This window comes from Heterodontus francisci, unplaced genomic scaffold (assembly GCF_036365525.1).
Source record: "Heterodontus francisci isolate sHetFra1 unplaced genomic scaffold, sHetFra1.hap1 HAP1_SCAFFOLD_216, whole genome shotgun sequence".
In the NCBI taxonomy this organism is placed as follows: Eukaryota; Metazoa; Chordata; class Chondrichthyes; order Heterodontiformes; family Heterodontidae; genus Heterodontus; species Heterodontus francisci.
This window is the reverse complement of record NW_027140566.1, coordinates 1,773,003-1,795,629: the sequence shown is the minus strand read 5'-3', so window position 1 is coordinate 1,795,629 and position 22,627 is coordinate 1,773,003. Positions and strand designations below refer to the sequence as shown.

Genomic DNA, 22,627 nt, shown 5'->3' with positions numbered 1-22,627 from the left:
CTGCAGAACCGGCAGAATAACTAGAAAGGTAGTGAAGAGACATTTCTTCACTCTGAGGCTTGTTTAGATCTGGAAAGCACGACCCGAAAGAGTGATGAAATCAGATTCCAGAGGAATTTATAAAGACAATTAAACAAGTGCTTGCAATGGAATAATTTGCAGGGTTACGAGAAAAAGCTACATATGTGACAATAAATTAGACAGCTCTTTCAAAGGGACGACTCTGACTAAAGTAGCCAAATGGCCTTTCCTGTGCATCTATGAATCTAGGATCTGGACGCCAGATCAGTGATTCATTTACTTTTCACACTGTCACACGTCATTATCCTCACAGGATAGGCTGGTAGTTGGAACCTGGGTTCATTTTATCCATTAATGGTCACATTTCGTCTCATTGGTTGATTTGACCAGCTTGTAATTCACGGTTCACACAAGTCAAAATCTATTGGTTATTTGGAAGGAAACATTGGTTTCTGCAGAAACTTCTCTCAAAGAATTAATTTCCACAACAGCCAAAGTTTCAGAAGCTGCTGTAAGGAGCTCTTAGTGTCTGAGAACAGCGTTCGGGTAATGTTCTGTTCTCATCGCTGTACCCAGCGCTGGAACGATGATGCGAACCTTCCTGACCCTGTCTCTTCTGCAGCTTTTGAACTGTAAGTTACAGATTATTGAATGCATTATGTTATTTACTGATACACTGATTATTATTACAAGATATATATTATTAATCTAATTATCATCTTTAATACAGAACAAATTCAGGAGATGTGGAAAGTAAATAATGCTTTATACATTTTAATTTTCTTGTGCAGAGTTTAATGAAATATCGGCACTTGTTTATTGCCTTCCACCAGCCGCTCGCACAGAGCAGACAGGCGTTGAAAATCTCATGGGTCGATTTAAGCAGGGTTTGTTAGAATAAGAGACACTTCGCTGTTAGAATAGAATATGTCAGTGTCTGAGATCAATTTACGGAAAACGGATCTATTTTATTTACATTTGTCATTCATTGGGATGGTATGAAATGGATACTGTGTAATATAATTTGTAGTAGTTTCATTTACTACAAATTTTGGATTGAATGTTTCAATTTTAAGTTCTTTCAACTACAAATAGGAATAAACCTCCATTTATATAAAAATGCCTTGCGCTTATATAGCACATTTTACGACGACAGGACGTCCCAAAGTGCTTTGCTGTCAATTCGATATTGTTTTGTCGTGTTGTCCATACTGTAATATAGGAAACGTGGCTGCTAATTTACACACAGCAAGCGCCGACAAACAGCAATGTGATAATGACCAGAATACTTTTTTTGTGTGTGTGATGTTGATTGAGGGATCAACATTCGCCAGAGCACAAGGGATAATTCCCCTGCCCTTCCTCCAAATAGTGTACCTGAAAGGGCTGACGGAGCCTCGGTTTAACTTCTCCTCCGATGGAAAGCACTTTGGCAGTGCAGCACACCCTCAGTATTGCATTGGAGTGGCAGCCCAGATTTTGTGCTCAAGTCTCTGGAATTAGACTTGAACCCACCATCTCCTTTCTCAGAGGCCAGAGTGCTGGCAATTGAGCTACTGCTGACAGTAATATTGTTTTGGTTACATGAAACGAGTTTGGAATATTTTACATCGAATTAACGGGTATTTTGAATTCCCAGTTGAATTTGTATCGAACACAAAGACTGCGGGAGTTTGTTTTATATTTCCCCCTGTGTTTCTTATACTGACACAGCCAGCTGGAATTGAAATTCTAATCTGATTATTTAAAGCGCGTCTGATAGAAGTAGAGTGCCATCTTTCTTTGAATAGAGTGTTTCGAGGTCTGTGTGTAAGTTATTTCACTGAGTGTTGAAAATCAGTCAAAACTACATCAACTGCCCACATGAACTGCCACACACATTCCTGTCACAGATATTTCTCGATACAAGTGTTGTCTGCTCTCCTTGTGATACAGTTCATGAAACTAAATGTTTTAAAGTAATTTGTTCAGTGTTGAAGTGTTATATTCATTCTATAATAACCACTCAACTGGAGATGGAACCAATATTTTTCAATTCGTTTTTATTGTTAGTATAATTTTCACGAGCACTCTGCAAAAAATGATGTTACTGAAAGTTCCTAAATCGTTGGGGAATTTGCTCTGTATTATTGACCAGTTAGTGATGATCTTCAAGATCAATTTCTTTTATATTAAATTAATTCTACTATTTCCTCATTTTTGTACAGTGCCTAAAGATAGTTCAATTTTCCCAATCACATATTTTAACACAGTGCCATGTAGTGTGTAATGAGTTAGCGATATTGTTCTTTATTATTGTTCCAACGGCTCGATGTTTGTTGTGTTATTCCATTGATGATTCCATTCTGTTTCTCACTATTTCCCGTGTGTGTTTGGTTCCATTTATTAATCTCTGTCTATAAAAATACTTTATTGGTTTACTGACAGGACAACGTAGTCCCAGTGTTATCAGATACTTTCTGTATTTAACGAATTATATTTCCATGAATATGCAATAATTGGAGAGTAAAATCCTGTTTTGTGGATTATTTAAAGAAAACTTTATTCAAACCACAGAAACTATAAACATTTAAGCAAGTATGAATCCCTGTAGCCTTTTCCCCAATCGTTAGTTGCTCAGAATCATTTTTAAAAGCAGGCATGCTTTATGACAAAAAAAATGTTATTCTTTGCTATCATATGAAGAGAATATTGAAATAGTTTATCACATTTGTAGAATTCACATTGAATACGGAGCTTGAGCTGATGGTTTGATTTTACATTCCGTCAGTCTTAAATAGGGAACAATTATTCATTCTTTTGCTATCAGAAAACATTGTTTTTATAATAGCTTGCATCTGATTAACACGTCGTCTAAATCCCCAGGAGGGACATGTGTAAAACTTTGATTTAAATCCAAAATTGAAAACAAATACCGTGGCAATTTGTTTTATTTGGTCCTCTGATGCTCTTGTACCGACACAACTGACTGGTGTTGAAATTCTCAGCAGATGATTTAAACACAGCAATCTAGCAGTAGAACGTGATCACTGAGAGAGTAGAAGGTCTCGCGGTTTGGGGTGTGGGGTCGATGGTAATGCAGGGATTATAGAACAGCAGTCAAAGCTAAATCTACTGCCGAATGAACCCACATGGGCATTTCTGTCCCAGGTATTTCACAGTAGAAGTGTTGTCTGACCCTGTGCGACATACTGAATGGAACTGAAATAATTTAAATAGTTTGTTCCACGTTAGAGTGTTGTACATGATCTTATCATATTGCATAATATTAACTGGAGGCAGAACCAATATTGTTTCAATTAGCATTAGTTATTACTGTAATTGTGACGTGCCTCTCCAAAAGATAATGTTACTGAACATTCCAAAATCTCCGGAGGATTTTCCATTTGTTATTGTTTTCTTAATGATGACCTTGCAACTGTAGAACTTTGCATTGTAAATTCTCAACTTATTTCACATATTCATATGTACAGTGTCAAGTAATAATAATTGTGGCAAAGTATCCTTCCACATGCTCCTTTTATGTAAAACACCGCGAATTGTTTAATGAGATATCTTGAATAATCTCCTTCCACCTGCTCGATATTTTTGCAGAGTTTTTCAGTGGATGATTCGATTCAGTTTCTCATTGTTTCCAGTGCGGGTTTGGTTACATTTGTCAATGTCTATCGACAACAAATGCTGGTTCACGACAGGAAAACTCTCCCGAAATGTTATTGCATACCTCCATGATGAATTGTCTTTTGTTTTTGTAAAATGGATTGTATTCTAAAATCCTGAATTTGAAGGTCATTTAAGAGTATTTTCTGCAAGCCAAAGAACAAAGAGAAAGTATGAAATCTATCTGACTCCCTGAATCTTTTTTTTTTAGCAATTGGCCCCAGATCAAAATCAATTTATACGAAATGTGCATATTTATTTTAATTTGTCATTTATTGAGATCGTATAAAGTGAATATTGAAACAGTTTCCTTAATTTATAAATTTGTCATTAAATACATTTTGTCCTGTTTGACTTTAAGTTCATCAAATTCAAATAGGCAACTGTTATCCACTTTTGTCGCTGACAGCAAAAGCGGATCTAATATTTGTCATCTGATTAACATTTAATTGTATTTCCAGAGGAGAATTGAGTTAAATTCAGTTTTAGTACCAAAACTGAACATAAATGCCCCAAGAGTTGGTTTTATATTGTTTCCTATGGCTGTCGTACAGACGCTGAAGACTGGAGTTAAAATTCTAATGAGGCGTTTAAAACGGAGACTCCTGGAAGTAGAAATTGCTCAGTGTTACAATCGAGTGTATGTGAGTGAGAACTGCAGTATACTGCAATCTGCATCTAGCCGACTCATCCCACATTGAGATATCTGTCCCCAGAATTTCTCAGTGAAGTGCCGTGTGATACAGAGAATTAGATTAAATAGTTCTTACAGAATTTGGAACGTTCAGAAAGGACAATAAATATTGTATAATATATTAACAGGAGGTGCAATCAATATTGCTACATTTGTACTGATTATTATTAGAGTTATCAATTACACCCTCCAGAAATGATGCTACTGTTTTTAGGGGATTTGACGTATGAACAGTTTTATTTAGTCACCGACAATCTTCAAAACAAAGCCTTTTCACATTAAATCATGCTTTCTATTTCATACGTTTAGGTGCACGGTGTTGTGTAATAATTAGTGTTTCTCAGTCTCTTTCTATATGATTCATACATTTGATGTAATATTTAATATCCAGACGCGTTTCTGAATCTCTTTCCACATGCCCCATACTTTTTATATGGTGCGATGCAGTGTTTAATGAAAGATCTGGAGTTGTTTCCCAGTCTCTGGGTAAAGGTGGGAAAGTAGATCTGGGGCAGGAGATCAGCCATGATTTTACTGAATGCCGGAGTAGGCTGCATAGGCAGTCTGGCCTAATCCTACTCCTATTAAATTCTTTAATGTCCTTCCACATGTCCCATACTCTGATCACCTGTGGAAGAAACCCTGAATTCGTTTGCATATTTCAATTCAATAGACAGGGCCCAGAACAAATTGTCTCGGTACTGTAAATTTTTGATGCGTGTTTGGTTATTTCTAACCGTGGCAACGTTTCTTCAGACACTAGCTGATGTGTTATGGATAGTGATTGCTAAAACGTACAGATAATGCTATTGACGCACAGAATCCGGATTGTTTGATATGAGTTTCTTCTGTCCAGTGCTTTGCTTGTGAGTGCAAGCTACAATAACTGTAATTCTATCAATTAATTTGCTTCTGAAATCTACAAGAGCTCACCTAATTGTGGAAGTAGTTCAAATTGGAACTAAAATAGTTTGATATAATATAATTATTTTGATTCTTGACCCACCTAATAATCTGCCGTGACAAGCATGTACTTATAAACTCTTTGTACTGACTGTATTTTGTAATCCCTAAACCACTCCATCCCTGGTTTTGTGACACATTCAAGAGTTTAAATTCTGGTCTTTGTATATCCCACGTTTATCCCGTTTCAGTTCACCTCCTTTGAGTTGATTGTTATTTATAATTAATATTTCCATGTTACTGTTTGTAGTAATACGGTACAATAGCAAGTTGACATAAGTATAAAATGTTAAAATAACTTAACAGTTTTACACCAAACCCATTAGTCTAAACATCAGGAAGGTAATGGTGCGACCGCCGAAATCTGAGGTGTGGGAAGCGGGAGTTACCACTTGTCGGTGAGAGCTGGGGAAACGGGTGAGCGGGACTGTCCGAGCCAGGATAACAGCAGCAGAGTTTTAGATCAGTTGAAGTTTACCTCGGGATGGAGGCCGACCAGAAGAGTTTGGGAATAATGGGTATATTCCCTGTATGTGGAGGTGATTTGGAAAACGGTACACAAAGAAATGCATTCAAACATTTTCAAGAAAAATAATGAGAGCGGTTACAAATTGTGAGGAAGGATAAGAGAGCCAAATGGAGGAGTCAGCAGATATGAGTAGTGCAGATAAATGGAAATATAGTCATGATTGAGAAAGGGGAACGACTGAACATTTATCTGAGATGGTAAGAAATAAACTGGTCGAATAGACAAATATGGGAATCTCGGTTATAGATTGTTTAGATTCATTTTCGGGATATGAGCTCGCTGGCTAGCCAGAATTTACAGAACAACCCTACTTAGCCAGATGGGATGGCGGGGTGTTTTCTTGAAGCACTATCGTCATGTTGGCGATATTGTTCTGCACCTATGTGTTGTCTATCCCTAGTTTCCCTAAGAAGGTGCTCGTGGGTTTTCTCCTTGAACCACTGGATTATCTGGAAAAAAAAGTCCAGTGTGTCATGGGTGGTTACAGGCTGAAATGATAAATGCATGAAGAGTAGGTGAAATGACTGAATGGATTGAAGAAGATTCACGGACTCTACAGAAACACTGAGATTGGAACCGTTTATCAGTAAATAATGAAAGATTATTCCCCCTCGTCTGTCATTGGGTCACTGGAAAAGGGGATGTATGGGAACTGACTATTATCACGAAAAGTTGGTAGGAATACTAAGGTTCCTACTGGGAGGAAGTCACACACTATTTACATTATCGAATTAGGAGCATAAAGAGACCAATGAGATAATAGTTGGGAAAATGTAACACATTCAAGATTACTCAGAAGGCACAGCTGCGGACAGGAATTGGTGTCCCGTTGGCAATAATATATCACCAGAGTATACAAAGAGACAACAATACATGGGAGATATATTTTCACCAGGGAGTTGGGGAGCAGGTCAACACACTGTCTGCAGTATATAACGTTGTGAATAGAAAAACACCCGGAGAGCTGTGAGACAAATTGTGATCAGGGGGATTGGTACAGATGAACACACCGTCTATAGTAGATAATGTTGAGAATCGTAAAAACACCTGGAGATCTGTGAGACACATTGTGATCAGGGGGATTGGGAGCAGGTCAACACACCCTCTATAGTATGTAATGTTGAGAATTAAAAAAACACCTAGAGATCTGTGAGACACATTGCGATCAGCGAGATGGGGAGCAGCTCAATACACCCTCCATCGTATATAATGTGTTAATAGAAAAACACCTGGAGATCTGTGAGACAAATTGTCATCAGGGGGATTGGGAGAGTCAACCGACAGACTGCATTTTTAAAAAGCATAAACACTTAACCAGTAAACGGGAGGACCATTGATCGAACATCATTAACGGGTAAAAGAATAGGGCACGTCGGCGAGGCAGGTGACAAGAGAATCGGAACAGCAGCAACTTAGTAAGACACAGTCAGCAGGGAGTTAGGAGACTGACAGATCCTTCATCTTGTTTTGTTTTGTTTGAGGAAGCTATATATTTTATTGAACAGCAGAAAGGCCCAATTAAACCTTTATAGAAACTTTGAAAGTTACAGGTGGAAGACTTTGCAGTAAATTAAAAGGCATCGGAATCTACCACAGGATCGGAAAATCTTTAATAGAATTTAAATGTTCCCATTCCTTCTCGAACTTTAGATCAGAATACTGAATTCACTGAGCTTGCCATCACCAGTGAGTTGAAAAGCAGATCCATCACCACTCTCTTCTCAGGGCACCTACACAGGTCATCAATGGTCAGAGCACCATCAGCACACATTTACAGGGCGATGGGGAAAGGGAGTGGGACTAATTAGACTGCACTGACAAAGAGACAGCATAGGCACCAAGGGCCGAATGGCATCCCTCTGTGCTGTTTCATTGTAAAATTCTATAAGGGAGAGGATCATCACCACCACCTTCTCAGGCACCTTCACACTGGTAATACATAAGGCCCACCCACCGCCACAAGGGAAGAGTGTATCCGGGTGTCAGTGTGTGTATATGTGAAAACAATTCTGGATACATTTAGGCCCATTACCAATATTAATTTGATGCAGAAACTGTATTTTCTGTTTTAAGGAATGAAATCACATATCCCTTATAATTTCTTCCGCAAAGTGTTGGGAATAATGACCCTGCAGTTAGTTGCATTTGTGTCTTTTCTTTCTGACAGTTTCATTCATTTCTTTTCCCAGTGAACTCTAATTGTTAACTTCTCATTTCAGGCAGACCTGGGAACAGTAAGGCTGACCAGTCAGGTAATCGCCTTTTTTTTCACACTATCTGCTATCTCTCTGCTCCAACCCATCCCATTAAATATTAAGTTGGGCGACAGTCTCAGCACCTTTTTGATCACGTTGCCCTGTTGCTAGTCAGAAAGGGAGTGTGTCGCTCATTGTGATAGTAAAGATCTTTAATTCCAGCTGACAGATGGCTGCTGCCTTCATGTGGAGAGACAGTAACTGAGGGTCTCTGCAGAGCAGAGTGAGAATAATCAGCTCCACTCACACTGTTACCTAGCTAAGAGATGACTGCTGTCTTCATGTGGTGGGACAATAATTAAGGGTCTCTGAAGAGCAGAGTGTGAAGAATCACCTCCACTGACATTGTTGCCGGTCCAAAGGTCCACCTCACCAATCTGTGCTGACATCCTGATCACATCATCATCCAGCCCTATCTTTATTGGCTGTGTTGGGTGAGGGGGCAATTTCCCCTGCTCTTTCGTGGTGCTGGGATCTCACTGTGTTCGCCCAATCAGTACTGAGCACTTAAATATGAGATCATTATAGCCACGCCCATCTCCCCACTTCTGCCGGTTCAATCGACTCTGAGCCTGTCGCCACCTCGTTCCCATTGGAGCAGTTGTGTTGGTGGGAATATCCGGCTGTCTCCTGGTTCCCTGCTCGTTTGCACCGTTTATTAGTATTTCAGTTTCCTTTTTCTTTTATGTGTAATATTTACTTCGGGTTTTATTAGGGTTCTGAGTGCAGACTGATGTTCCTATCAATTCATGCCTGGTGAATGGGGAGGGTTTGTACGCTGGGAACCTGTGGGTTTAACACACTCTAACCGCCTGCTGATATTTTTGATATTTTACAGAGATGGTGAAGCTGAGACTGGTGAATGGGGGCAGTCGGTGCGCTGGGAACTTGTGGGTTTAACACACTATAAGCGCTTGATGATATTTCTGATGTTTTACAGAGATGGTGAAGCTGATACTGGTGAATGGGGGCAGTCGGTGCGCTGGGAACCTGTGGGTTTAACACACTATAACCGCTTGATGATATTTCTGATATTTTACAGAGATGGTGAAGCTGAGACTGGCGAATGGGGGCAGTCGGTGCGCTGGGAGAGTGGAGATACACTACAGGGGACAGTGGGGGACTGTGTATGGCTCGTACTGGGACCTGCAGGACGCCGCTGTTGTGTGTCGGGAGCTGGGCTGCGGAACTGCGGTCTCTGCACCACGCTGGGCTCACTTTGGGGAAGGGTCCGGACCCATTGTGACGTTGAGTGTAAAGTGCAGCGGGACCGAGGCCGCTCTGCGGGACTGTGAGTCAGCTCAATGGGATCACTATTCCTACTCACACTCCTATGATGCCGGTGCCATCTGCTCAGGTAAAAATCTTTCTCAGTCTCCCGTCTCCCACCGCGGCTGATAGAATCTGGGAAGAAGCAAAAGTAAAACAATCCGGGATGGTCGGTACCTGGAAAGTCAGATGTTAATAATTCCAGTAATCTCCGGTTAGAATTAATGTTAATGTTCGGATCACTGTTTAAAATTATATCATTAGCACCATATTTAATAAAGATTCTCCACCGGCAGCAGCAAATACCTGATACTCAGCACATTTACAATACAGACAGTGCAGTTTCCATTGAGATTTTCCCTTGATCCGCAGTGAATTATCTGAACGGCTGGAAATGTCACAACCTCAATCCAACTCTCCATTCATCAACCCAGCAGCCGCTACCTGGCATGCACTGTCAGACCGGCTGTCCGCCTGCAATCATCGCTTGGCCTCAGATCTGATGTATTACACAGATTGTGAAGCTGAGACTGGGGAGCAGGGGAGGGAGGGAGGCAGGTTTCTCAGCCTCGGGGAGCTGAAGTAATGGGTCCGCAGTTATTGTGGGTATCACAAGAGGAAACTGCGCGTTAAGATCCCACCGCTGCCTGCGCATTGTCTTTTAAATTTTAGGAAATATTGAGAAAGTAAAATGCACAGAATATTAAACAAAGGAGCTAAGATAGTTCAGGAAGTAGCTGCAACGATTCAACTCAACACAGTTGAACTATTGGAAGAAAAGAGGCGCGTTTGCCTGAAAACATGGCCAGTAAGGAGGATAGCAATAGTCTTCAAGAGGATAAAGCGAGGCTGGTGAAATGAGCGGACAGGTTGCAGATGTAATTTCTTGCAGAGAAGTGTGAACTGATGCATTTTGGTTGGAACACGGAGGAGAGGCAATATCACAGAAGCACTGAACTGTTAAAGTGCAGAAGGAGACTATTCGGCCCATCATGACTGCATGGGCTCTCTGAAAGAGAAATTCACTCAGTTCCATTTCCCTGCCTTCACTCCATAACTCTGCACATTCTTCCTTTTCATATAACTGTCTAGTTCCATTTTTAATGCTGCAATGGAACCAGCTTGCACCACGTTCTCAGACAAACATTCCAGATCTTTAACACTCGCTGCATGAAAAACTTTTTCCGCATGTCACTTTAGCTTATTTTACCAAATGCATTAAATCGGTGCCATTTCCTTCTCGATCCTTTCACCAGTGGAAACAATTTCTCTCTCCCTACTCTGTGCAGAATCCTCATTATTTTGAATATCGCTGTCTATTCACCTCTCAGCCTTCTCTTCTCCAAGGAAAACAATCCAAACTTCTCCAATTTATCTTCATAACTGAAATTCCTCATCCCTGGAACCATTCTCATGAAACGTCTCTGTATTCTCACCAATGCCCTCACATCTTTCCTCACGTGCGGCGCCCAGAACTGGATGCAATGCTCCAGCTGAGGACAAACTAGTGTCTCATACAAGTTCAACATAACTTCCTTGCTCTTGCACTCTATGCACCTATTAATAAAGCCCAGGGCCGTGTATGCTGTATTTAACGCTCTCTCAACCTAGCCTGCCACCGTCAATGAATTATGCACTATTAAACCAAGGTCCCTCTGCTCCTGTATCCCCTTTAGAACTGAACTGTTCATTTTATATTTTATCTTCATGTCAGTCCGACCAAAATGAATCACTTCACATTTCCCTGCATTGAACTTCATCTGCCAACTGCCTGCCCAGTCCACCAACTTGCCAATGTCCGTTTGAAGATCTGCACTATCCTCCTCACAGTTCACAATACTTCCAAGTTTTGTATCATCTGTAAACTTTGAAATTGTGCCCTGTACACCAAAGTTTAGTTCATTTATATATATAGACAGGGACCTGAAGATTGAAGGATACATGGAATTTAGGAAGGGCAAGAAGCTAGGAATAGGTGGAGGGGTAGCTCTGTTAATTAATGATGGTATTAGCGCAATGGTGAGGGATGACCTAAGTTCAGGAGACCAGGATGTAGAAGCTGTTCGGGTCGAGATGAAAAATCATTAAGGCAAGAATTTGCTTGTCAGAAGTGGTGTACAGACCACCTGACATTAACCACACTGTGGGGCGGGTTATAAATGAATAAAAAATGGCAGCCTGTCAGAAAGGTACAGTGATAATTAGGGGCGGATTTTCGCCTACATTTAGACTGGAAAAGTCAGATGGGCAGAGATAGCCTAGATGAGGACTGCATAGAATATTCTCGGGATAATTTCTTGGAACAATACCTTGTGGAGCCAACCAGAAAGTAGGATATACTAGACCTGGTATTGTGCAAAGAGGTAGGAATAATTAATGACCTCACAGTGAAGGCGCCCCTAGGTAGCAGCGATCATGATATGATTGAATTTTACATTCAGTTTGAGGGAGAGCAGAGTGGGTCCAAGACTCATATTTTAAACTTAAATAAGGGCAATTATGAGCACATGAATGCAGAGCTAGCTAAAGTAAATTGGCAAATCAGGTGAAGGGATAGGTCAATAGAGTTTCAGTGGCAGACATTTCAGGGAATATTTCAGAATACACAATTTCTCACATTTGAACGAGAAAGAAACATTCCAAGAGTGGGTCCCACCATCCGTGGTTAAGGAAGACAGCCAAAGGTCGGATCAAACTTAAAGAAAAAGCCTGTAATTGCGCAAAGATGGGAGGCAGGTCAAAAGATTGGACAGAATATTTTTTTAAAAACAAAGGATGACGAAAAGATTGATAAGGCAAGTAACATTAGAGGACGAGATACGGCTAGATAGATATATAAGGACAGATAGTAAGAGTTTACATATATACATATATTTTTAAAAATAAAGAAAAGAGGTAATAAAGTGAGCGTTGAACTTATAAAATATGAGTCTGGAGAGTTAATAATGGAAAATAAGGAGATGACAGATGAATTGAACAGATATTTGGCATCAGTCTTCACTATTGAGTTTCAAAGTAACATCCCAGTTTTAGCTGTAAGTCGGGAAATGGAAGGGACGGAGGAACTCAAGAAAATTGCAAACACCAGGGAAAAGGTACTGAGCAAATTGTTGCAGCTGCAGGCTGACAAGTCCCCGGGACCTGATGGACTTCATCCTCGGGTGTTAAAAGAAGTGGCAAGTGAGGTAGTTGATGCGTTAATTTTAATTTACCAACATTCTCCAGATTCGGGGAAGGTTCATTTGGATTGGAAAATAGCGAATGCAACTCCTTTAGTCAGAAAAGGAGGGAAACAGCAAGCAGGAAACTACAGGTCAATTAGTTTAACACCTGCCTTAGGGAAAATGTTACAAGCTTTTATTAAAGATGTTATAGCAGGGCAGTTAGAAACATTCAAGGTAATCAGGTATAGTCAACATGGCTTTGTGAAAGGGAAATCATGTTTCACCAATTGATTGGAGTTCTTTGAGGGAATTACATGTACTGTGGATGAAGGGCAACTGGGAGATGTATTGTACTTAGATTTCCAGAAGGCATTTGATAAGTTGCCACATCAAAGGCTATTGCAGAAAATAAAAGCTCATGGTGGAGGGGGTAACATATTAACATGGATGGAAGATGGGTTAGCTCACAGGAAACAGAGAGTAGGCATAAATGGGTCATTTTGTTGGTTGACAAGATGTAACGAGTGGTGTGCCATAGGGATCTGTGCTGGGGCCCCAACGTTTCACAATTCATCGAAATGACTTAGATGCAGGGACCGACAGTATGCTTGCTAAATTTGCTAATGACACAATGTTAGGTAAGAATGTAACTTGTGAAGAGGACATAAGGAGTCTGCAAACAGATATAATTAGGTTAATTGAGTGGGCAAAGACCTGGCAAATGGAGTATAATGTGTGGAAGTGTGAAATTGCCCACTTTGGCAGCAAGAATAGAAGGGAAGCATATTATCTAAATGCTGAGAGATTGCAGAGCTCTGAGATACAGAGGGATATGGGTGTCCCAGAGCATGAAACGCAAAACGCTGGTATGCAGGTACAGCACGGAATTAAGAAAGCAAGGAGAATGTTATAATTTATCGTGAGTGGAATTGAATACAAATGTAGGGAGGCTATGCTTCAGCGACACAGGGCATTGGTGAGACCACATCTGGAATATTGTGTCCAGTACTAGTCTCCTTATTTAAGGAATGATGTAAATGCGTTGGAGGCAGTACAGAGAAGGTTTACTGGTCTAATATCTGGAATGGGTGACCTGTTATACGAGGAAGGATTTGACAGGCTGGGCTTGCATCCTCTGGAATTTAGAAGAGTAAGAGGCGACATGATTGAAACATAAAATCCTGAGGGGACTTGACAGGGTTGTTGTGGAAAAGATGTTTTCCCTTGTGTGAGAATTTCGAACTTGGGGTCACTGTTTAAAAATAAGGGGTCGCTCATTTAAGACAGAGATGAGGAGAATTTCTTTCTCTCAGAGGGTCGTGAGTCTTTGGAATTCTCATCCTCAAAAAGCAGTTGAAGCAGAGTCTTTGATTTTTTTTATGGCAGAGGTAGGTAGATTCTTGATAACCAAGGGGGTAGAAGGTTAACGGGAGCAGGTGGAAATGCGGAGTCATCAGTTCAAACGTGAACTCATTGAATGGTGGAGCAGGCTCGAGGGGTTGAGTGGCCTACTCCTGGTCCTAATTTGGATGTTCAAAGTGTAAGTTCATCTATAACAGGTTATATCTAATACATCCTCTTTATTAATTTTAAACCCCTCGAGTATCTGAATTACCTCCTCATTCACCATTGCCTGTGTTGCATCTTCTTCCTTGGTAAAGACAGACGCAAAGAATCCAGTTAATACCTCAACTATACCCACTACCTCCATATGTAAATCCACTTTCTGATCCCTAATCGGCCCCACTCCTCCTTTTACCACCCTTTTACTATTTCTCTGTCCAGAGAAAACTTTGGGATTTCTTTTAATGCTAGCTGCCGGTCTCTTTTCAAGGGTACAATTATAAAGTGACTGCAGCCAAGAGTGACCTGGGAGTATTTCTAATCAAATCGTTGAAGGCAGCATGGCAGGTTGAGAAAGTGGTTAATAGGGCAATGGAATGTTGGCCTTTTTAAATAGAGGCATCGAGTACAAAAGTAAGGAAGTTATTATGAACATTTGTGAAACACTGGGTTCACCTCAACTGGCGTATTGTGTACAATTCTGGGCACGACACTTCAGAAGAATGTGAATGCTTTAGAATGGGTGTAGAAAGGATTTACAAGGAAGGTTCAAGAGATGAAAGACTTCAGTTACATTGATAGGTTGGAGAAGCTGTGGTTGCTCTCCTTAGAACAGAGAACGCTACGAGTAAATTTGATAGCGGTGTTCAAAATCATGAGGGGTCAAGACAGAGTAGATAGAGAAGAAGAGTTCCTCTTGGCAGAAAGGTCAATAACCAGAGGACACTGTTATAAGGTGGATGGCAAAAGAACCAAACGTGACATGAGGAATAAGTTATTTATACAGCGAGTGGTTAGGATCTGGAATGTGCTGCCTGCGAGTCTGTTGGAGACAGATTCAATTGTGGCTTTCAATATGGAATTGGACAAGCACCTGAAGAGAAAATCTTTGCATGGCTATGGAGAAAGGGCAGAAGCATAGGACGAGCTGAGGTGCTCTTACAGAGGACCAGCATGGACACAACGGGCTGAATGGCCTCCTTCTGTGTTGTGAACATTCTATGATTATATGCTGACTGCTGCAGCTTGTTGGTCATAAACTGTCTGTCCAGTTTTTAAACTTAAAACTGTGAATGTGGTTTCAAGATAATTAATTTCATATGAAGGGCTTTGAAGGGTGATCATGACAGACAGTAGAAAACTGGGTACAAAACAATCAACAAAGTGTGGTTAAAGGTAGTTATTCAGACTGACAAAAGGTGAGAAGTATTATGTGATAATTCATGTCAATGGGTTAGCGCTGTGCAAATGCGTTCTATTGTTTGGTCCATTCCGAAGATTACGGCACACAACATTAAGAAGCGGCTGAGCACACAGCACAAAGCAAACGTTAAGGGCCCGATAATACTCCAGCTGTCGTACTGAAGATCAGTGCTCTGAAACTAGCGACAACTCTAGCCAAGCTGATCCAGTACAGTTACAGCAGTTAAAGCACTAGGATTCAACTGATATGGTGTAAAGTTGCTCAGTTACACACTGCCTAGAAAAGCAGGGAAACACTGACCAGTTAGCACCCAATCAACCTACTCCCAATCAACACCAAATATTTCCTTGTGCTGGGTGTGACTCCCCTTTCAACGTATCACTCATGAACAAACCTCTATCTTTTTTTGTATTTCCTAGAGCTTTGTTAACATGTATTGATATTTTATTGATTTTTATGTCTGTACCCCTGAATCCCATTGCTCCTCGATGCAATTTAGATTATCATTGTCCAAGGAATATGGCTTCTCAGTACTCCTACCCAAATGTGTAAGTGTACATTTATCTGCATTAAAATTCACTTACAATTTCGTTAACGTAAAGTATTTTTCTCACAATCTGCCTTTGTACTAACTATTGCTCCAAGTAGATGTCATTAGTGAATATTACAATTGTCCGTCCCTTTTCTGACTCGAAATCTTTTATGTTAAATATGAACAACAGTACTCCTAGCACCAGTTCTTGTCACACAATACTTCTTGCCTAGTTCTACCTGCTGACACAGTGCATGTTTCTCAGTTACAGTGACGGCGACTGGGGAAGTTATAAATAAATAAAGGAACATTTTAAACATGACAGTTCTGTCACATTATAAGCAGTAGTGATGCAGGAAATCCAGCATAATCAGTTTTGAACAGAATCTGAGAACGACTGTTCACAGATGTGTGATTAATAAGATGCGTATTGAAATATAACTATTTGTATTATTGTGATTAATAATGTATTCCGCTAATTATGATATAATACGCTTATTCAGATCACAGATCTCCTAGACTAACATCCGGAGACTCTCCATGCTCAGGCAGACTGGAGATCCAGTACGGTGAAACCTGGGGAACAGTGTGTGACCTTGACTGGGATTTGAAAGACGCCAATGTGGTCTGTAGTCAGCTTCAGTGTGGAGTCGCCGTGTCGGTGCCAAGTTCTGCTCATTTTGGAGAGGGCACTGGGCTCGTACGGACTGATATCTTTGAATGCACTGGAAACGAATCCAGTTTATTGGACTGCCGTCTTTTTCAAGGAACTCAGCTGGAGTGCAGCCACAGGAACGATGCCAGTGTGATCTGTTCCGGTGAGTACAGACTTACTGAAAAGCAGACAACTTCCTGCTTAATATTTGGAAATCAGAGAAAGGTGGCATTCCCATGTTTCTATCTGAAAGGTTAATATCGAAACTAGTCATTATAATTTACTATTACTGCTGAAGGTCTGGTGTAATGTGGTACAAAATACCCGCAATTACTGGTAAACAAGATGGTTCTAAATCTTAACATTTATTCTGCAAGAAGCAGAATTTTCACAAGTTTGTTTACCACTGCACCGAATGTATATTTATAATTGAATATTGGCTGCAACAGTTGGGAGTTGACTAAATGAATATGCACTGGCCTATTTCGATACTTTAATTTGAACACCACGAATGATCCGACATTACAATAGCCTTCTGACCCTCCCTGACCACGTTATTATTTTTGTCATACAGCACTGAAACAGGTCCTTCGGCCCACCGAGTCTCTGCCGACCAACAACCAACCATTTATACTAATCCTGCATTACCTACCATTCTCCTCGCACCTACCCACAGAAGGGGTAATTTACAATGGTCAATTTACTTTCGACCTGCAAGTCTTTTGCTGTGGGATGAAACCAGAGCACGCGGCAGAATCCCACACATTCACAGGGAGAGCGTGCAAACCCCGCACAGGCAACACACAGAACTGAATCCAGGTCACTGGAGCTGCGATGCTAACCACTGCTCCACTGTGCCCACGTTAACACCTACTGAACGGCAGGGTATAAAAGAACGGCTGTACTCTAGCACTGCTCAGTGCAATCAGGCCAGAATTGAAAGATTACAAAGTTATTTTATAGAATGTGTGTATTTTACGCGCTAAATATGACAGGATCGGACACATATCCACATTATCAGTACACAGCTTTCAGTTGCACTAGCCTGTTCGATCATTCAGTTATATCATAGATGATATGTTCTTCAAGTCTCTTTACCTCGCTTTGAACCGGATTCTTTGATACACCGAGCTAACAAAAATGTATCAATATTAGTCATGAAAATTTAGATTAAATGTAACATCCACCGCTCTTTACTTTCGGGAATGTTCCAGATTTCCACGGTTTTAATAGAAAAATGTGTTTTCTAATTGTTCTCTGAGGCCCAAGTAACTTCTGGTGCTTGGTCAGTTACCTTCCCACCATCAAAATGTCCGAAGTTCGGCTTTTTGCTGATGATTGCATGGTCTTTAGTTCCATTCACAATTCCTCGGATTAAGAAACAGTTCCTGCCCACTTCCATCAAGATCAGGACATTATTTAGACTTGGGCAGATGGGCAGAAAGTAACACACTCACCACCTCCATGTCAGGTAATGACTATTTCCAACAAGAGAGACAATATCATCTCCCCTAGCTATTATAATCAGTGAATTCACTACCATCATCAAATCCTCCTGAGTGTTGTCATTGACAAGAAACTGAACTAGACCATTTACCATAATGTAGTGGCGAGTGGAGCAGGTCAGATGATCGGCATTCTGTGGCAAGTAGCTCACCTGCAGAATTCCCAAAGACTTTTCAGCAGCTGGAAGAGATAGGCTGGGAATGTGAAAACAAAAAACAAAGAAGAAAGAAAATTACAGCGCAGGAACAGGCCCTTCGGCCCTCCAAGCCTGCGCCGATCCAGATCCTCTATCTAAACATGACGCCTATTTTCTAAGGGTCTGTATCTCTTTACTTCCTGCCCATTCATGTATCTGTCCAGATACATCTTAAAAGACGCTATCGTGCCGCGTCTACCACCTCCGCTGGCAACGCATTCCAGGCACCCACCACCCTCTGTGCAAAGAACATTCCACGCATATCCCCCCTTAACTTTTCCCTTTTCACTTTGAACTCGTGACCCCTTGTAATTGAACCCCCTTTCTGGGAAAAAGCTACTTGCTATCCAACCTGTCTATGCCTCTCATGATTTTGTACACCTCAATCATGTCCCCCCTCAACCTCCGTCTTTCTAATGAAAATAATCCTAATCTGCTCAACCTCTCTTCATAGCTAGCGCCCTCCATACCAGGCAACATCCTGGTGAATCTCCTCTGCACCTTCTCCAAAGCATCCACATCCTTTTGGTAATGTGGCGATCAGAACTGCACGCAGTATTCCAAATGTGGCCGAACCAAAGTCCGATACAACGGTAACATGACCTGCTAACTCTTGTACTCAATACCCCGTCCGATCAAGGAAAGCATGCCGTATGCCTTCTTGACCATTTTATTGACCTGCGTTGCCGCCTTCAGGGAACAATGGACCTGAATACCCAAATCTCTCTGTACATCAAGACAAGTCTCTTCCAAATTTCAGGGAACCCAGCCACAGTTTGTGTAATCCTACTTCATAATGAGGTGAGGCAGTGGCGTGGTGTTAATGTAACTGGACTAGCAATCCAGAGCCCCAGGCAACCAGTGCAATTTAAAGTCAGTTAATAAATCTGGAATTGAAAATTAGTCTCAGTAATGGTGACCATGAAACCATTGTCGATTGTCATTAAAAAAAAAATCTTGTTTAGTCATATCCTTAGGGCATGAAATCTGCCATTGTTACCTGGTCTGGCCTACATGTGACAAGAGACCCACAGCAATGTTGTTGACTCTTAACTGTCCTCTTACATAGCCTAACAAGTCACCCAGTTGTGAAAGGTTTCGAGGCATGAACAACGAATGCTGACCTTGCCTGCGACACCCACATCTTGTGAATGAATAAAAAACAGAAACATTTGAAGCCGATGAATCATTCTAGCATCTCTTATGCTGCACAGTCTCCCTGGTCAACATATCCTTCCCAACGCATATTGCCCATAGCTGAACATTACACCAGATGGTGCCTGGCCTGTTTTCTTCTTTTCACTGCAGCATCATTTCTAGCCCCTTGTATTCCATTCCACTAGATAAAAAGCACAGCATTCCATTGGCTGTTTTGCTTTTCGTTCCTGTACTTGCCCATGACCCTGAAGTCTCTTTTCCCTGTGCTGCGTCCGGCGATTTAGAAAGTACTGTAATCTTTTAAAGTCCAAATTGGACACCTCACACTCACCAATATTGAAATAGTTTTACACAGTCACTGAATCTTTTTTTTTGTAAAGTTATGCTTAAAATATACATGATTACAATATGGCTGATGGTGTCTTTTAATGGTAATATTGAGTATGTCAATTATATGTGGCTTTCTATCCAGTCATCTAAACCATTAATAAATATGGTGAATAGTTGAGGTTCCTGCGGGACGAAGCCTTCACATCCTGCCAGTTAGATGATCTGTCCATTATCCCTGCTGTCTATCTCCTGCCACTAAACTAACGTCCTAAGTAGGTCAATAATTTTCCCTAAATTCTATGAGCTTCAACTTTAGCCAACAATCAGTTACGAGGGATTTTGTTGAGTGCTTTCTGGAAGTTCATCTGAGTAACATCCATTGAGGTTCCCCTGTCCTCCACTTCAGTTACCGCCACAAATTATTTGATCAGGTTCATCAAGCATGATCGACCTTTTACAAATCCACGCTGGCTCTCTCTGATTAGCTGTAACTTTTCAAGGTGATCAGCCACTCCATCTTTAAATGTACACTCTATTAATTTCCTGACAACTGCTGTTATGCTAACCAGTCTATAATTCCCTCGGTTCACTCGATAACCTTCTTTAAATAGCAGTGTGACAATTGCAATTTTCTAATTACTGATCCAGCAGTTTGCTCTCTTTCATTAACAAAGGGATGGAAGGTGTTGTTTACAGCGCTATCATGCAGTACTTACCAATAAACTGCTCAGTGAAGCTCAGTTTGGGTTTGTTCGGACCACTCAGCTTCAGACCTCATCACACCCTTTATACAAACATGTATGATATAGCTGTATTCCAGATGAGAGTGACTGCCCTCAATGTCAGGGCAGCATTTGGCCGACTGTGGCAACAAAGAACCTTAATAAAAGTTGTGTGCATGTAAATACTGATGCAAAGTAATTCTGCATAATTCCTGCCATTTCCTTATTTTCATTTATAATATCACAACTGTCATCGTAATGAGAGCACATTGCTTTTAATGACAATATATTTCTGAAGTTATTGTAAAAGCTTTGGAGCTCTTGCGAACTGTTTTGTCATCCTTTGCTATTCATTGTATCTCTGCCATTCACGAAGATCTGTGCATTATATTTTGCATTTTTGCATGTTTTTGGTCTCTTTTATACTTATGATGTTACCGTGTCTTGCAAGCCAGTCCATAATAGATGAGGTTGAGTTTGGAATTGGACCATTCAACGCTGTGGTCATTGAGTTGAGCTTCTTTGATGGCAGGCTTGTGCCGTTCACTGCGTCAGGGAAGCTATGGAGATCGATAAACACAAGACCTTCCCCCTAAAAGTGGCCTGTTCCTCAGTGAATATCAGGGTTTCCCTCCTCGAGAAACGCACAAGCACCTGTTGTGCAGCCAACATACCACGACCAGAACAGTAGCATGGATTGACTTTCCACAATGCACAATAACTGACGAATCAGCAGCAAGAATAATGACATCTACTGACCTCTCATGGAATATAATTAACTGACCAATAACAGCCAGAACAGGAACATGTAATAACCTAACAGTAGTCAGATCCTGCCCACATTCCCGTTCTGCACGACACATAAACAGACAGCTTCCACCAATTACAATTATTTCTCCAGACAATGGGCAGAGGACATGGCCCAAAACGTCACGGTCTGTCAGAATTTCGAACAACTGCTTTTTCAAGAAAGCAACTGCTGTTTTCAGCGCAAAGGCACGTGATGTAAAACCGTAAAATGGTCTGACTCAAATGTTGCATATTTTAGTTTTCCATTTCCCTGTAGCACCTAGATATGCTACATTTACAACTGTGCTCTGCCCCCTCACCCCGCCCCCCACCAGCCTCACCTCACCCATTTACTAGTTTAAGGTTCCTGTAACAACCCTATTCATCCTTTATTCTGGGACACTGATCCCAACCCGATTCAGGTGCTGCACATTCCAACAGAATAGTTCTTTAATATCCCAGTACAGGTGTCAGGGTCCCATGAAAGGTAAAACCTCTTTCCAACATCATAACCTTCAACCACATGTTCATCTCCCTGATCGTTTATTTTTCTGATGCCAAAGTGCAAGCGGCTTGTATAATAATCCAGAGATTATAATCCTTGTGAACTTATTTTATATTTCAGCTCCTGGTACTCTCTGAAAAGAACCTCTTGCCTACTCTTTGCTATGTTGTTTATCCCTACATGGTCCACAACGACTGGATATTTCCCCACCATTCTTGCAATCTGATTTGAGATAACCCTCATTTCGCACAAGTTGGGAAAATACTGTGTGGAACTCTTAATGCCCTAATTATTGAATCACTTAAAGGTATCACATTATGCTCCACTCCTCCTCCTTTTGAACAGCTTCCTATTCCAAGGTATCACGGTCAACATTCTGGCTGTCCTTCTGATCGTCTTCATCCTTATCCTCACAAATAGCCAGGACTTTGTTCCTTTTCACTTCTGTATATCCTCGTTCTCCATTACATCTGGATTTCCATTACTGTGCATTATAAGCTGCAACAACCTCATTCTGATCCTGCAGCTCTCTACAAGGTGTGACTGAAATCTGCAGCAAACTGTCAAATACTCTTCTTGTTGCCATATGTGTTGGCGTTTCTCCAATTCCCACAACTGCTCTATGATCCTGAGCCAGAGAGATTCCAGGTTGAGATATCTACTACAGACAAGTTCCCTCGCGGCAGTTCCATTATCTACAAATTCCAATATCCAGAAAAAAAACTGCACTGCCAGAACTTAGTCTGTCTTTATTTTTGAGGTAAAATTATTTTTAGATGCATTTTAGCTTTAACGCTATTTCACTGGTTAGCTAACGCCGAAACACTAAACACTCATCAATTAACTTAATACTTATTTACAACTTACCCACGCCCTCTCACACCCTGACCTGACAATTGCTTCACTGAGTGA

General features: G+C 40.9%; 1 protein-coding gene across 1 annotated transcript; it reads left to right on the top strand.

Annotated features, from left to right (window-relative positions):
• The first annotated feature begins 607 nt into the window (after nucleotides 1-607).
• On the top strand, nucleotides 608-21,430 carry LOC137360161 (scavenger receptor cysteine-rich domain-containing group B protein-like). Its single transcript, XM_068025711.1, has 5 exons — nucleotides 608-653; nucleotides 8,087-8,119; nucleotides 9,165-9,479; nucleotides 16,358-16,554; nucleotides 21,323-21,430. The coding sequence occupies exons 1-5, from the start codon at nucleotides 608-610 to the stop codon at nucleotides 21,428-21,430; spliced, it is 699 nt and encodes a 232-aa protein (XP_067881812.1).
• Nucleotides 21,431-22,627: the final 1,197 nt, after the last annotated feature.

What these genes read in the sequence shown, in the direction of transcription:
- LOC137360161 (XM_068025711.1), top strand. Translation starts at nt 608, where the DNA reads ATGATGCGAACCTTCCTGACCCTGTCTCTTCTGCAGCTTTTGAACT. An exon ending in TCTTCTGCAGCTTTTGAACT is followed by an intron (nt 654 to 8,086) that starts GTAAGTTACAGA and finishes TTCTCATTTCAG; the next exon opens with GCAGACCTGGGAACAGTAAG. An exon ending in TTGGAGAGGGCACTGGGCTC is followed by an intron (nt 16,555 to 21,322) that starts GTACGGACTGAT and finishes TTATTTCTCCAG; the next exon opens with ACAATGGGCAGAGGACATGG.